Source organism: Sorex araneus, chromosome 7, assembly GCF_027595985.1.
Source record: "Sorex araneus isolate mSorAra2 chromosome 7, mSorAra2.pri, whole genome shotgun sequence".
Classification (NCBI taxonomy): domain Eukaryota; kingdom Metazoa; phylum Chordata; class Mammalia; order Eulipotyphla; family Soricidae; genus Sorex; species Sorex araneus.
The window spans coordinates 60,385,132-60,399,712 of NC_073308.1; the positions used below are offsets into that span (position 1 = coordinate 60,385,132).

The 14,581-nt window shown below is 44.8% G+C and overlaps 1 protein-coding gene across 1 annotated transcript in view; it reads right to left on the reverse strand.

The window, feature by feature from the left end:
- Positions 1 to 14,581, reverse strand: part of FHIP1A (FHF complex subunit HOOK interacting protein 1A) — a 224,674-nt gene that overhangs the window by 47,728 nt on the left and 162,365 nt on the right. The window contains exons 5-6 of the mRNA XM_055144688.1: positions 12,672 to 12,830; positions 10,942 to 11,028 (exon numbers count right to left, since the gene is read on the reverse strand). Coding sequence (XP_055000663.1) covers positions 10,942 to 11,028; positions 12,672 to 12,830 — 246 coding nt within the window. The remainder of the gene's footprint in view (positions 1 to 10,941; positions 11,029 to 12,671; positions 12,831 to 14,581) is intronic.

The window sequence follows — 14,581 nt, forward strand, 5'->3', positions numbered from 1 at the left end:
ATTTTCCTCTTGGATTTCCATGAATTCTACCTCTGGCCAATTGTCACCTTGCCTCCCCCTAACGCCTCACTTTTCTCCTACACTGTGTCACTCCAGAGACCTAGGTGTCAGCCAACATCAGTTCAACCTGACTTGACCCCAATAATAATTTAATCTCTTCTTAGCTTTCTCCTTTCACTCCCTCATATTTTCTACACACTTAATATACACATCCTCCACATATTTTCACACATGCACCTTGACTCAGAGAGTACCAGAATATTTATCATATGCAAGATAATATGCTATATATGCTGCTGCAAAGTTTCTTCAATAACAGATGACGGGCTTGAGTGATGGTTCAATGGGCGAGCATCTGCTTTGCACGAGGAGCTCTCAGTTCAATCCCCACCTCCCCAAGCACCACTTGGAGCAACCCCTGTGCCAGTAGTAGACCCTAAGCACCACTGGCTGAGGTCACCCCTTACCCCCCACCACCACTGAAAAAAAAAAAGGTAAATGATATAAATATAAATGGTCTCTATTCTTATGGCATTCACTTTCTGGTAGGAGGACCTAAGAAACCTACAGTGATTATACAAGGTAACCTCTAAGTATAAAGTGTCATATAAGTGATATCAACTGAGCCTCAAGAGAGGAAGAGGGACAGCTAATGCCTGGCTTGCAGAAGGAGGGGCATGAGGTGGTGTGGTCGTCACAATGGAGGATGAGCAAAGCACAGCTGGTGGAGGAAAGTGTCTTGTGTAGAGACAAGGTCAGAACATAGGCATTCAATCAGAAGGCTGAGAAAATAGACCCACTGGGGAAGTGAGGTAATCATGGTTTCCTGTCAGAATGATAAGCATCCCTGGCTTGTGGGTGCTCGACAGAGCCAGGGCCAGATCCATTCACACAGACCCTTACCATCATGTCCCAGGGATGTGGCTGCAAGAGAAGCAGCAGCTTCTGTCCAACAGGGTAGGGCAGAGCGCCCCATCCCACTTTCCTGTGGAAGCTGTAGCTACACAGCACACTCGTTTTTCCCTCTGCCCACCTTACCGTCACAACCAAAGAGACTGGGTCAGCAGGAAAATGGCCATAAGCCGCTGAGATTACATGACATCAGGGAGAGTCCCGTTTCCAAGCTGATGGCATTTCCATTTGAAAGGAGCTTTACAGAATTGACATCACTGTCCACCTATCTTAACAGCCTCACACGAAGAGCAGAGTGGATTTCCTAGCTATAAATAACGACACTCGTCCATCACCCTGAACGCTGGGAGACGCCGCTCCCTGTCAACAACCACCCATGCCAGAGAGCAGACGCAAGATACTCAGCACAGACCCCCAACCCCAGCACCCAACAACCTGCCCTGCTTGCCTGCCTGGCCCACTATGATGGAGCCCAGAAAGGGGGCAAAGCCTCTGGTTCATGTTCTCTGCTTTGACACCAAAAACAGCCCCAGAGAAAGGCAGTGCCTGTCTTTCCACCTTGCTTGTGTGGAAAAGGCTTCCCAGCACACTGGGGTCTTTTCTTTTCTTTTCTTTTCAAACAACTGACAGGGTGGGAATCAGAACAGATGGAAAAGAGCAGAGTGCTCTATCTACTGAGTAGGTAAAAGGATGTACATGATAATCTTTCAGTATCTGTATTCAAACCATAAACCCAGAAGGAAAGAGAGAGGAAGAACAAGAGAGAGAAAGTATGTGTGTGTGTGTGTGTGTGTGTGTGTGTGTGAGAGAGAGAGAGAGAGAGAGAGAGAGAGAGAGAGAGAATAGAGAGAGATAGAGGAAGAGCAAGAGAGAATGGGTGTGTGAATGACTCACAAAGGCATACTGGGGTGGGGGTAGAGTTGGCAAGAGGGAAACTGGAGATATTGGTAATGGGAAATGTACACTGGTGAAGAGACAAGTGTTGGAACATTTTATGACTTAAATGAAGTCATCAGGAATAACTTCATAACTATGTATCTCACAGTGATTCAATTAAGAAAAAAAAAACATGAACCACAACTGCCCCCCCAAAGAAAAAAAAAAACAACTAGATTGGTGACTGGGTTAAGAAGCACCCAGAAAACCGGAAGTTCAAAATCCTCTTCTTGTGAGAGAGCACAAATGGCCAAGGCGCCCAGAGGACAAAGATGCATCTGCTCATCCACGTGGACTCTGGGGTGGCTTTGTGAGGGTTGGACTGCAGGTTTCTGGGCCTCACACCTGCCTGTGAAGGTAGGTCTCTGACTCTCAGGAGCCTGCACATGCAAAGTCACCAGGTGTCTTTGTTATTTCTGTCTGAGACACTCTGACACTGAGCTGTAGAACAGGAAAGCAATTTTCTGAACAACTGGCTTCATGTAACATTCTGAGAAAAAGAAGATCCAAAGGTATGATATTTATAAATGTAAAACTCTGTTAAGAAACAATATGCAGGCCTATCTAAAGAGAAAATAGTGACTGAAAAGTCTAATAGTTGGGGCCGGGGTGAATGTACAGCAGACTGGACCAGGGTTGGCCGCATGTAATGTTCAATCCCCAGTAACTCATATGGTCCCCTAGTCCCTCCAGGAGTGCTCCCTTACGGAGTCAGGAGTAAGCGCTGAGCACTACCAGAATAGTCACCAAATAAAAACAAAGTAAATGGTCACTACTCAATAAACTGCAGAGTCAGAAGAAGGAGGGCTCATTCATGAGAGAGATTCAGTCAGTGGAGTTCACAGTAATCCAGATGTTGTGATAAGCACCAGAAACAACCCCTGAAATTCAGTGTCTCATTTACTCCTCACAGAACCCAAATAAGTGCTGCTCCATGCAGATAACACACAGAGCCACAGGCAAGCTGCTGGAGAAGCAACGAAGAGCCAACCACAAGTCAAGGTCTCTGCAACCTCAGAGCCCACTTTCTGGAATGGAGCTGACTGCCTTCTCCCAGCTGCACTAAACAAAGATCAGGCATTGACTGAATATATTAGATGGCACACATGAACTTTCAATTTTCAATAAATAATCAAGTTACTTCCAAGTCGAGGCCTCTTAGAACTGTCACTAAAATCTAGATCTTTTTATTAGCTGGTAGTACGTGTCTGGACTGAGCTGCCATGAATTCAGGCTGTCTAGAGCTGACCTGTGGTATGGCCCTCTCCATTCAAGTGTAGTAGTGCCCCAGCTTATCCATAGTATATGATGCGACCCATGACAGGACCTTGGAGTGATCTCACTCCACTGCATTATGCACTGATGAAGTGATCCTCACATCTGGCCTCTGTGCTTTCATGGTACTCTTCGGTTTTAAGTCCAGCGACTACCAAGTTCAGAATGATAGCATGAGCCAGGCCACTGCCACTCCAGTTCCCCAGGCACACCTCAATCTCCAGTACCAAACAAAGACTGCCACACACTATAAGCTCAAGCAGACACCATGTGCTTTCCTGTTCCACTGAGCTCAGGCATGAGTGGGCATGGCCAGCCGGACTCCGGCATGTATGAAGCACAGCCAGGAGTTCTATAGGAAAGTATGCAGTGAAGGAAAAAGAGCGCCTGTTAAAGTATTTAGCATATTCCTCCCAGCATAGCAAGGAACACGCTTCACGTGAGCAAGGCTACCTCAGCATCATCAAGGAAGAAGATGGAGCTGAAGAAATATAGCAAGATCACACCTAGGGGCATCAAATGACTGACCCAGGGATAAAGAATGAGCTTTAAAGAACAAATTGTTGAAGATGTGTTCAATAAGAAGCGTGGGATGGAAGGAGCAAAGTATTATCCCATCAGGTAATCCTGGGGGCCACCACTGCCAGTTCTCAACCAGTCAGGCTGGCAGTTCAGAGCCAGGGCCTGAGGATGTGATGTTGCCTAGGCCTTGCAGTGCTGGGGCCCTCCAGGACTGCAGTTGGGATGTGCAGGAGAACCATGAGTGGCTGGGCACGAACCTGGGCTGGGTGGATGCTAGGCAGGCATGTGCCCTAGCCACCGTACTATCTTTGGACCTTTGTTTAGAGTTCTAAAGAGTTCAAGGGAGATGATGAAAGATTCACTTGAGTACTGGCCAAGTGTGAAAATTCTGATCTGAAGAAGCTCAAAAACCAAGATAGCCCCCTGGTCCCATGCTTTTGAGTCCTTCTTTCTTCCCATTCCCCAATAAAAGTCACATTCTAATCAATGAATTTTAAAACCAGACCTGAAATGTCACAATCAGAAATGTCAGAAAGTTATGGGGCAAAAAGCATCACTACGTTGGGCAGCCAGAAAGGCTGCCAACCTGGAGGGAGAATGAGGGTACCCACCCTCCTGCCAGGCCAAACCCACCCACCAGCTCCCGCCAGCTGCATGGGAAAGGATGGCGGGAGAGAAGGCATGCAGTCATGGATGAGTGGCAGGATCTCTGCCAGGGTGACAGTGGAAACTAGAACCAGCAGTATATGAGGGGTCTTGTATTGCTCCCATAAACTCAACTGCAATCATAGCTCATTAACACCCATTAAGGGGAATCACTTGAAGAAAGTGGTTAATGGCTCTTAGAAATCTTCACTTGTTTCATAGGGGATTAAAAGTGAAAAGCATCCTGACCTATGTAGTACTCAGCTGGGGCCTCTGGGGGCCAAAAGAAGTCCCAGCCCACCTCACTCCAATAGCAGGAGTTGCTACAGGGTGACTCCCAAGCATGCTGCTCAGAATTCCCGCCCTTCCTTCTCTAGTTCCTCCAAAACTTCCATCCATCAGCCCAAGTCAATAAGCCATGAATTATTGTGCTCATAAGACGGAGAGCATGAATATGTATGTGTGTGTGTATGTGTCTGGGAGACAAGGGGGTCAAACAAAAGGGCTCCACGTGGTGGCTCGGAACCCAACGCATAGGACACAAAGGGAAGATATTAATTCCACCCAAGTAGCTTGTTCAAGCATGGTTTCAGCACACCAGAGGCAATAGGGCAAATGCTTCAGGTAGATATTTCACTTTTGTTTTTTCCAAGTGCACTTGTATGGAATAATTTGTGGAATGAAACACAGCTGGCTGCTCTTTGCAAAAAAAAATCAAAGGTGCAGGCTTCTTTGAGGTCACAGTTATTACTGCGAATGCCCGTGAGCATAATTATTTTTCACTCATTCTGGTCCTTCTTCCAGCACACTTGCCTTAAGGTCTCTGCCCCTGGGTCCCGCAGAAAGCCCCAAATTCTAGCCCCATAACTCCATCCTCTAAAAGTCTCCATGTAAAGGTGACAAAATAATCCACAAAACATAGAATTATCTTCATTCACAAGATACCTGACAGAAATCGCAGGATGATGCCCAAGGAGCACTTTTATGATACTGCAGCTCTCTGGGCCCTACCACTAAGTGCTGGTCTCCATCAGCCTGAACTGCATGGAGACGCTCCAGCGAGCTCCAAAGTCACTTTGATGCAGCGAACACAAAGCTTTCTCTACTTGAGGGCTTAGCAGTGGCTCCTGAGCGAATCCTTCCATTCCAGAACATTTCAGAATAAACCTTCACTAAACCTCTCAGCAGGCCACCTTTCTCTACCTGGTATCTTTCTTCCACTATCCTCATCATTGTCAAACATTTATTGACTTCCCAAAGTAGACAGGAAGCCCCTAGAGCATCTTCAGGGCTTAGCAAACTTTTAGTCAAGGGCCAAATAAATATTCTAGATTTGGTGTGCCCCACAGTCTCTGTTATAGCTCTTCATTCAAAAAATTTATCTTTGATATATTTAAATACCATTTACTCATTAATCATGGTGATATAGAAAATATTGCAAATAACAATGCAGGTCGTGATATAATAAACGCAATACAAGATCTTCCATATTCCCCACCTTTAAGTGGGAGGGTCTGTGTGTGGAAGCACAGTCACATCACACTCAGCCCAGCCCTCTGCAGGAAGATGAGCCGCCCCATCTGAGCCCATTACTGTCCAAACTGAGACGTGAGCTCTGTACTCATCGCAGAGCTGCTTTGAGTTCTCGCATGTGGGACAGCATAGGCCTCAGTCACTGATCCCAGACACAGCCCCTCATCACCCAACGTGGCATCATCTGTTTCCTCTGGGATTGCTCTGACAAAAACACTGTGTGACAGACACAAAGTGCCATGCCAGACTCGTCTTCCTGGAAAAAGGGAGAGCTGCGCTGGATGGAGGGCAAGACTCGAGCACATGGGTCATTTCCTGGTGAGGGAGGCCATGGGAACTGTCTTGGTGTTCTGTCTACTCTGACCCAATGACAGCGGGCAACACTGGTGACAGAGGGTAATGAATGGTTCCAGCACCCTGAGGGAGAAGCTACCTCTGGCCTGCCTGTCCACACCTGAGATGGACAGGCAGTGTGAGCAAAACATATAGGCGTGGTGTTTCTCCTGCAGGAGGCTGATGGTGACTAACTCCAGAGATAACCGTTACACTCATCTCCTCATCCAGCTAACTCTGACCCCAAAACCTTGGGGCTCAGGAGAGCACACACAGAGCACCTGCATACCCTACATGGGATATGAGCTAGGCAAATGTTTCCATCCATCTCTTTTAGCAAACAAGAAAACCGTGGGAATTAGTGGAACCCAGCAAACACACCTTGCAGACCTCGACTTCTGAAGCTGTGACTGAGCCTGCGCCCCTGCTGCTGCTACTTGCCTCTCCTGCCACAGTCTGCTCCCAGCCAAGGCTGAAGGTCTCGAGGTCTAGGAAACCGGACCTACAGACACAGGCCTCCTCATTCCTCAAAGCAGTGTAGGCCATTTGCAGTTACCTTCTCCCTCGCTCCCTCGCTTGGGTCAGGTTTGCATGATGCTCTGACAACTCTCTCAACTCCCTATTTGCTCTCTCACCAGCAACTTTTCTCTTATAAAAAATAAAAACCAATCTCAGCATTCGTTTCTCTGAGAATACAAATTCACATCACTACACCAATGATCAGCTTTAAATATTTAATTCTGAGGGGCCAGGAGGACAGCACAATGGACTAGAGCACATGCCTGGTATGTGTGGAAGCCCATGTTCGATCCCTGTCACATGGTCCCCTATGTGCTGCCTTGGCAACCACCAACACCACTGAGGGGATGAGTAGCACCACAAGGCTTGGCCACAGCACCAAACTATCAGACTTATGCAGTCAGGCCAAGCTACCTCTTTCCAAAGACAATTCAGCCTTGAGCCAAGGATGTGGCTCAGTGGCCGGGCACATGTGTCAGGGCCCAAGTCGGATCCCCGGCACCACTGTGGCAGCAACAAATCAAATTCAGCTTTGATCACATAAACAGAGACAACAAAACTAGTTCTTGCTGAATATGGTCTGAACTTTCAGACTCATGAACAATCAGCTCGGAACAACAGAAGGTCTGGATCTATGCCCAGATCCAATTGCTAAGGGACTCAGGCTCAATGGTATAATTTTTACTTTTTCAGAGTAGGGTTTGGACTTCTATACCCAAAACTGTCCTCTACTAAGTGTCCAAAATAAGCTTCCGACCTCTCATCCAACAGCCTGGAAGCTACATGTCCGGGAATTCAAAACTCTTCATGTTCAGAAAAACAGCCTATTGTCTATTTGCCAAGTGACCCAGCAGGTTGGGGTGGGCAGCACCCAAGAAGAATCAAAGACATTATGATTTCTTCCACAAGCATAAAAGTATTAACACAAGTAGGATATAAACAAATAGCCTCAAGATCAATGGGGTTTGCCGGCAAATGAGTTCAGTCAAGGTTAAGTCAGACCAAGATGAGCTGTAAGACAGTATTTGCTTTCAGAGCTTCTTGAGTTGGCGGCGTGGATAATGGACTGCATCCACATGACTGAACAGTCCTCAGCTCTTTAGGAAAAACCAGATGTGCCTCTGTTCTACCCAGGAGACTAAACAGGTGCCCACGATGGTCAGGAAGCCCAGAGTGAACAAGTCTGTCTCTGCTCTACCTCAAAGCAGGGTCTGAACTCCTATCCCCAAAACTGTCCTCTCATACGTGTCCAAAATCAGCTTGCAACCCCTCACCCAACAGTCTGGAACTACTAGATTGCCAAGTTGTCCCCCACCCGCCCGCTTACCACCCAGAGCGCTCCTGAAATGGCTTAGGCTCTGGTCAAGAAACACTGGGAAATGCTGATGAGTATCGACTGCAAAATAAGGGGGGAAATTAGAAGTGAATTTATTAATACTGATGAGACTGAGAAGAGTAGGTTCTCCTCTGTAAATTGTCTTGTGTGGGCATGAGGAAGGGGAAAGTGCAGAGGCTGGGGCTGAGAGAGGGCTCTGAGGAAAGGGTCTCAGGGGAACTGGACAAGGTTTCTCTGTCCAGCCAACAAGCCCAGAAAATAGGAAAGAGGAACAGCAGTTATCAGGTGAATGGGGACTCCGGGGGGCTGCCCAGATCCCAGACAGACTCTTGTCTCCATCGGCCATGGCGGGGCACTGAAGAGAGGCAAGGCTGCTTCCCTTCTGCCCTTGCACTGCCCCCTTCCTACACCTACAAGCTCAGTAATGAGAACAAAACAGAAACAGATGGGTGTGGAGGAATTAAGAAGGACATTACACTCCCAAGTCACTAAACAGTTCTGGGAGAAAGACTGCAGTGGGTAGAAGGAATTTTAATTAAGGATTGGACATTCGAGTCATATTCAGCACAGCTTGGCTTTATTTCTATTTTTTGGTTTGGGGCCACACGTGGTTGTGCTCAGGGTTTACTCCTGGCTCTATGCTCAGGGATCACTCCTGGCAAGGATCAAACCCAGGTTGGCCACAGGCAAGTCAAGTGCCTTAAACCCTATGCCATCTCTCCAGCCCCATCATGGATGTTTTTCACATCGTATCTATTAACAAAATTTCAGGACTTGAAAATGCCTCCTATTTTATTAGAGGTATAACTGTGAACAGTATCAACAGGCAATTATTCAATATCAGGAAGATCTTTGGGGCAAGAAGTCTGTTTGGGGCTTGATTGAATCATTCCTTGGGTGAGCTGCTGATTCAGCCTCTGAAGGGGCATTGCTGGGTTACTGAGGACCCAGTACAAAAAAACTACATGAGCTCACCCCGATAAGCAGGCACACCATGCTACAGACAGGACAAGATACTGCTCTCTCCACTCTGTATTTGTCTGCTGTGACGAAGGGTTACAAAAGCAACACAGTAACCCACTATGTCCTTACATAACTCTCTGCAGTGGAGGTCATCCTCAGTCGTGGGGAAGGAGTTAACCTTCATATCTACAACATTAATGCACTAAGTCTAACAACAGAAAGTGTCCTGAACAAATAGTAACTGTAATTGTCTTATAAATGTCTTATAATTGTCTAACAAATGACTTGGGAGATTATTTTATATTAACAAACCGATAAGGAAGAGCAGGAGAATAAATGAGGGAGTAAGTTTCAATGAGTGGAGTAGATGGGCAATTACTTTACAAGAATGGTCCTCCAGGCTGAGCCCAGGCCTTTTTCACAGACACCAAACCCCACTCCTAAACCCCTGGATGCTTCCAAACAATGACATGGAGTAAAATATAGGGTTTGAACTCTCAAAGAGATGGCTACAAGACTTTGAATTTCAAAGAACTTGCTCCCTTTTGCCCATCAACTACAGATTTATATAATCTGAAAATATTCATTGTTTTGATGCGTAAGTCATATCCAAGATTAACTCTTGAATCTAGCAGGATTTCAAGGACTAGAGTCAGGCCACGTGCCCTATACACTTTGGGCCACATGGCCACTGTACTCAAATGGAACTCAATGGGAGGAGACAGGGGCCTACATGAAGAGCTGCTGCTTGAGACAAGAAATCTCACCAGGGCTGGAGCGACAGCACCGTGGGTAGGCAGTGGGTAGGGTGTCTGCCTTGCATGCGGCCAACCCAGTTCAATTCCCATCATCCCATATGGTCCCCTGAGCACGGCCAGGAGTAATTCCTGAGTACAGAGCCAGGAGTAACCCCTGAACATCGCCAGGTATGACCCAAAAAGCAAAATAAATAAATAAATAAAAACAACCTGTTGCTTAAAACAGAGCATAAATAAATAATAAGTGGACATTTTTTTAAAAAATGAAATCTCATCAACATCTCTAGGAAGGCTTCAGAACTGCCCTCATCATATGTACTTGGGTTTGAAAGAGAGAAGCCCAGAAAGTGGAACCTGTGTATGTAGAGAAATGGGCCAAACTACATAGTAGGTTGCCACATATTAGGTTGTTCCTTGCTTTCCTTCTTTCCCGGGGGGGAGGGGCAATTCCAATAACTTGAATAACTGACCTCTTTAGAACTAAATACTATTTCTCTTTATTTTAGTGAGAGGTAAAAAAAAATAGAAGTAAAAACAAAAAACCTCCTTAAAAACTTCCTTAAGATTAGAATTCAAAAAAAAAAAAAAAAAGATTAGAATTCTAGCTCCATGGGTGTCTCCAGGGAACTCACATTGGAAATGCTATCAGTTGATTTATTATATGAAATGAGAGTCTCCTAAGAAATTCAAAGTTGTTCTAATGTGACAGCTAGCCTTTGATGGGACCCTAACTTGGCTTCACTTTCATCTTTTCTGTCAAAATATTGTTATAATAAAAAATTATGTTCTACAAGGGAGATGAACCCACAGCCCTTGTGTGATCATGGCCCCTCTCCAAGTCCACACAAGTCCTGCCATCTCTGTGACAGACACAGTCTCAGGAGATGCTGAAGAGCCACATCGCAATCCATGAACCCAAGTAGGAGTGAGAATGTTGCACAATCCTCACTGAGGTCACCTTCTTTGACATTCATGAAATCCTATTATCACACCAAATGGATCCCAGCGGACTAGAATTGTTAACAAGTGTTAAGACCTGGGTTTGATCTTGTTAAGGATCAAATGAAGAATGAGGAAATGAGGAAATGCGGGAAACATGCTAGAATGAGGAAAACAATAAGGCTGTATGGGTTCCAGCATGATCCCACTTCTCAATTCCCATCAGTTGTCCTACAAATGGATGACATGTTACATCAGCCAGTCACTGACCTTATGGAGAGCAGGAGCCAAGACTGGTACCAAGAACCCATTGTAAATATAATTGACGAGCTGATTTCGAATCAACGGATGAGCAACCTGGGGAAAAAATAGGACATCAGGAATGAGACAAAGAGCTGAATCCTCACGTCTTTTTTAAATCAAACATTTCTGTGTTCTTCCTGAATTCAAAAGGGAAATACAAAGTTTGAACATTTACTCCACAGTTAAAGAATAATTCAGGGCCACAGGCAACACAGGGAGTAAGGTGTAAGCCTTAAACATGGCCAACCTGGGTCCATATGGTTGGCCTGAAGCACATATGGTCCCCTAAGTGCCACCAAGAGTGATTCCTGAGCACAGCTGGGTGTGGATCCTCTACCCCAAAATGAAAAGAGAAAAGGAAAGGGGAAAAATTCAAACTGCTTTTATTTTGGATCACATACTAAGGGAAATATTTTAAAAACCTTTTACAAAAATACCATAGGGCAGCAGAAAACATGGTTATAGTATTAACACTTTCTAGATTTGATTTCTAAAATATATTTAGCAATAGAGAGCCCTTTATGTGTATTATTTTTAAAGTAACATCTTCAGCATTACCCTCAAACAAAAAAAAATTCAATTTCAATGTATAATATGAAATACATCATTATCCTATTCTTAACTATGCTGTTATCTCTACTACTTTTCCTTCCAAAAAAATAGTAAAGTCAAACAATAAAGTAAAAAGCAATTTCTCTGAAAGAGAAACTAGGTCTTTAAATTAATGATAATCTCTCTCTATATGTGTACATTGGGGGAAAACTAATAGTTCTGTGTTTTTTATTTCCACACACTTTTATAAGAAAATGTTGATAGACTGTAATATTCAAGGAAAAATAATTTATGATGTAACTTATTTAACTTATATATAAATAAAACTTCCTTTGAGTTAGCAATAAAAAAGATATGGGAACTAATTTGCTTACATTTTCTTTCAAAAGCTATTTTTCTATTTGGTAGATAAACAGATTACAACTAACATTTTTCAACTTACACTCACCATAAAGAAAATGTGGATTCTTTATATATCTAATATTAGGCAATATTTATAATGTATAGAAATACCACATTCTTGATGAAAGCCCACTACATTTATATGTGTATATATATATGCATATATATATTCCTGATATTTATTGAAAATGGTAAAAGAAATCTGAAGGTAAAATCTAATCAAGAAGCCAAATATACTAGAGTTCAGCCCTCCCCGCCAACCCCAAAACAGGCCAATTTTAAAGCAAATTTAATTTGTGTTGCTAAGAAGTAGCTTAACTTCTTCTAAATTCAATTGGGATAACAATATTCTTTATGTACTATGCACCATTAAGCAAAATAAAGTGTTTTCCTTTGTAGACTCCCAAGAAGACCTTGAAGTAAAAGTGGTATAATTTGCAGTACTTAGAAGCCTAAAAATATCTATTTAATGAGTCAGGCACTGAACTTATTTTTGATGGTTAAGTGGATAATCAAAATAGAATTAACACTTTTTTATAAGCAAGATAAAGAAAATCTACTCATTTTTTTCTCAATTAAAACTTCTCTAAAGCTTCTAAACTAATATTTTTTACTCCTTCAAGGGCATCTGAGATACTTGAAGCATCAGTATCCTGTAAAATATTGGCTAAAGCAAGACAGGACTGCTTGGCCACCCTCTGCAGTGCCTGAGTTCTGCCCTCGAAGACTGTAATGGCCAGTACCTGGATGACAGCATTGCAGAATTCCAACGAGTTCATGAACTGGACCAGGGGTGGGAGCAGGAGCCAGTCATCCTTCAGGAGGCAGTGCCACTCCTCACCTTTCTCCTCAAGCTTGGTCGGCAGTGAGGAGTAGAGACCGCTGAGCCCAGTTGCAAGGACCTGCAAGTAGAAACACAAACATGACCACCTCACTCCTGACGTGCTTCACCTGCACCTTCCAGCTCCTGGGTGATGCCCATGACAGTGGCCTAAAGCCCGAATTCTAGGTTCTGAGTGAGAAAGTTGTTCGGGATGTCAGCAGGTAAGGAAGTGGGAGGTGGGGAGGGTATATTAAGGAGAAAGTAGGGAAGGACAACTCAGCAGAGGATAGGGCAGTGCCAGAGGCATTTGGCTTATACTCCAAATATGGTTCCCTTTAGTCTCAAGTTGCAGGCATATGCCAGCTGCTTGACAATCTTGACACTTGTCAAGATGAAGAAAACCTGGGCCTGAGAGATGGCTCAATGGGCTGGACGCAAGGTTTGCATGCAGAAGACAGGGTTCGATCCCCAGCATTGGCACTGTCCCCTGAACACTTCCAGGAGCAATCCCCCAAGCACAGAGCTGGCAGCAGTCCCCCGGAGGAAGAAGAGGGAGAAGGAGGAGAAACCTGATTCTTGCCAACTGCCAACTCCCTTTCTCAAGTCTGTGAGAGGTGCAAGCTCATTCCTGGTGAACAAATGTGAAACACACAAACACAGAGAAAACACGCTCAGTGATTGGTGGGGAGCCCTGCACACCAAGGGGGCCTGGACAGAAGGTTTCATGGGCAGCAACCCTGAGTAGCTTTTACAAGAGAGACTTCCACAAATGGGTCAGATGCCTGCATGTTCACATTCCGGAGCATGTTCCTCAACATTCTCTCAACTTATCTACACAAAAGACGGAAAAGAGAAAGAACTGGGGTCACAGGATAGTGGGATGTGGCCCTAGTATTCCAGACAGGTAACAGGTATGTAGGCTAAGATCCTCAAAGCAAAAAGAGGGAGGACAAAGTGGAGGCTCTCTTGGAAGGTGGCTGTGAGGTTTTCTAACATCCCAGGGCTCCAGGCTTCCCTCCTCCACAGTTCCACTCTGCAAACCAAGTGGACTGCACTTGGGTCATCCAGCTTTGGCTAGTAACTTAGCCACCATCAGGGAAATGGGGGTGTTTGCATGCAGTGACTTTTAGCCTCTTTTAGCCTGTAGACTGGCCCCTTGGCAGTTGCAAACAATTGTTTTCATATGGATAGAAATGTCCACATGATTTTATCTTGTGGGTATAAGACATTGCACCAAAGACAATGATGAATTTCTTAGGCCTTGAGGCCCAACCAGCAGGAGGAGCTGGCCCCCAGCGCAGGCCTGAGATCCTGCTAGCAGATGTGGGGAGGAGGGTCAGGAGTGGCAAGAGCCAGAAATCAGGCAGCAGGCTGAGTCAGGAGTCATGCCACCAAGAAGCTTGAGGTATCGTAGGACACCCAGGGATGGGGGCATTCAAGAAAACATACATTTAACCATGAGCAAGGCTCAGAAAGGAAAGCAACACAGTTGCTGGTCTCTGTCTATGTGAGATGAACAGGATATAGTAATGTATGCTCAAAAGACGTATCAGACATTCAACGGTATTGTGGACAAGGGCTGGGAAGAGAGCTCAAGAGAAGAGCCACATTTTTATCATGAGCAAGGCTCCATGTTCATCCTTCTTTTAGAAAATTAACTTTTATTAAAAACACCGTGATTTACAAAGTTGTTCATTATACAGTTGTTTTAAGCATTTACTGTTCCAGCACCACCAGTGTGACCTTCCCTCCACAAATATTCCCAATTTTCCTTCCAATCCCAACCCTACCTCTTAGGCACATAACAAATTACTTTATATTGCTTATTCC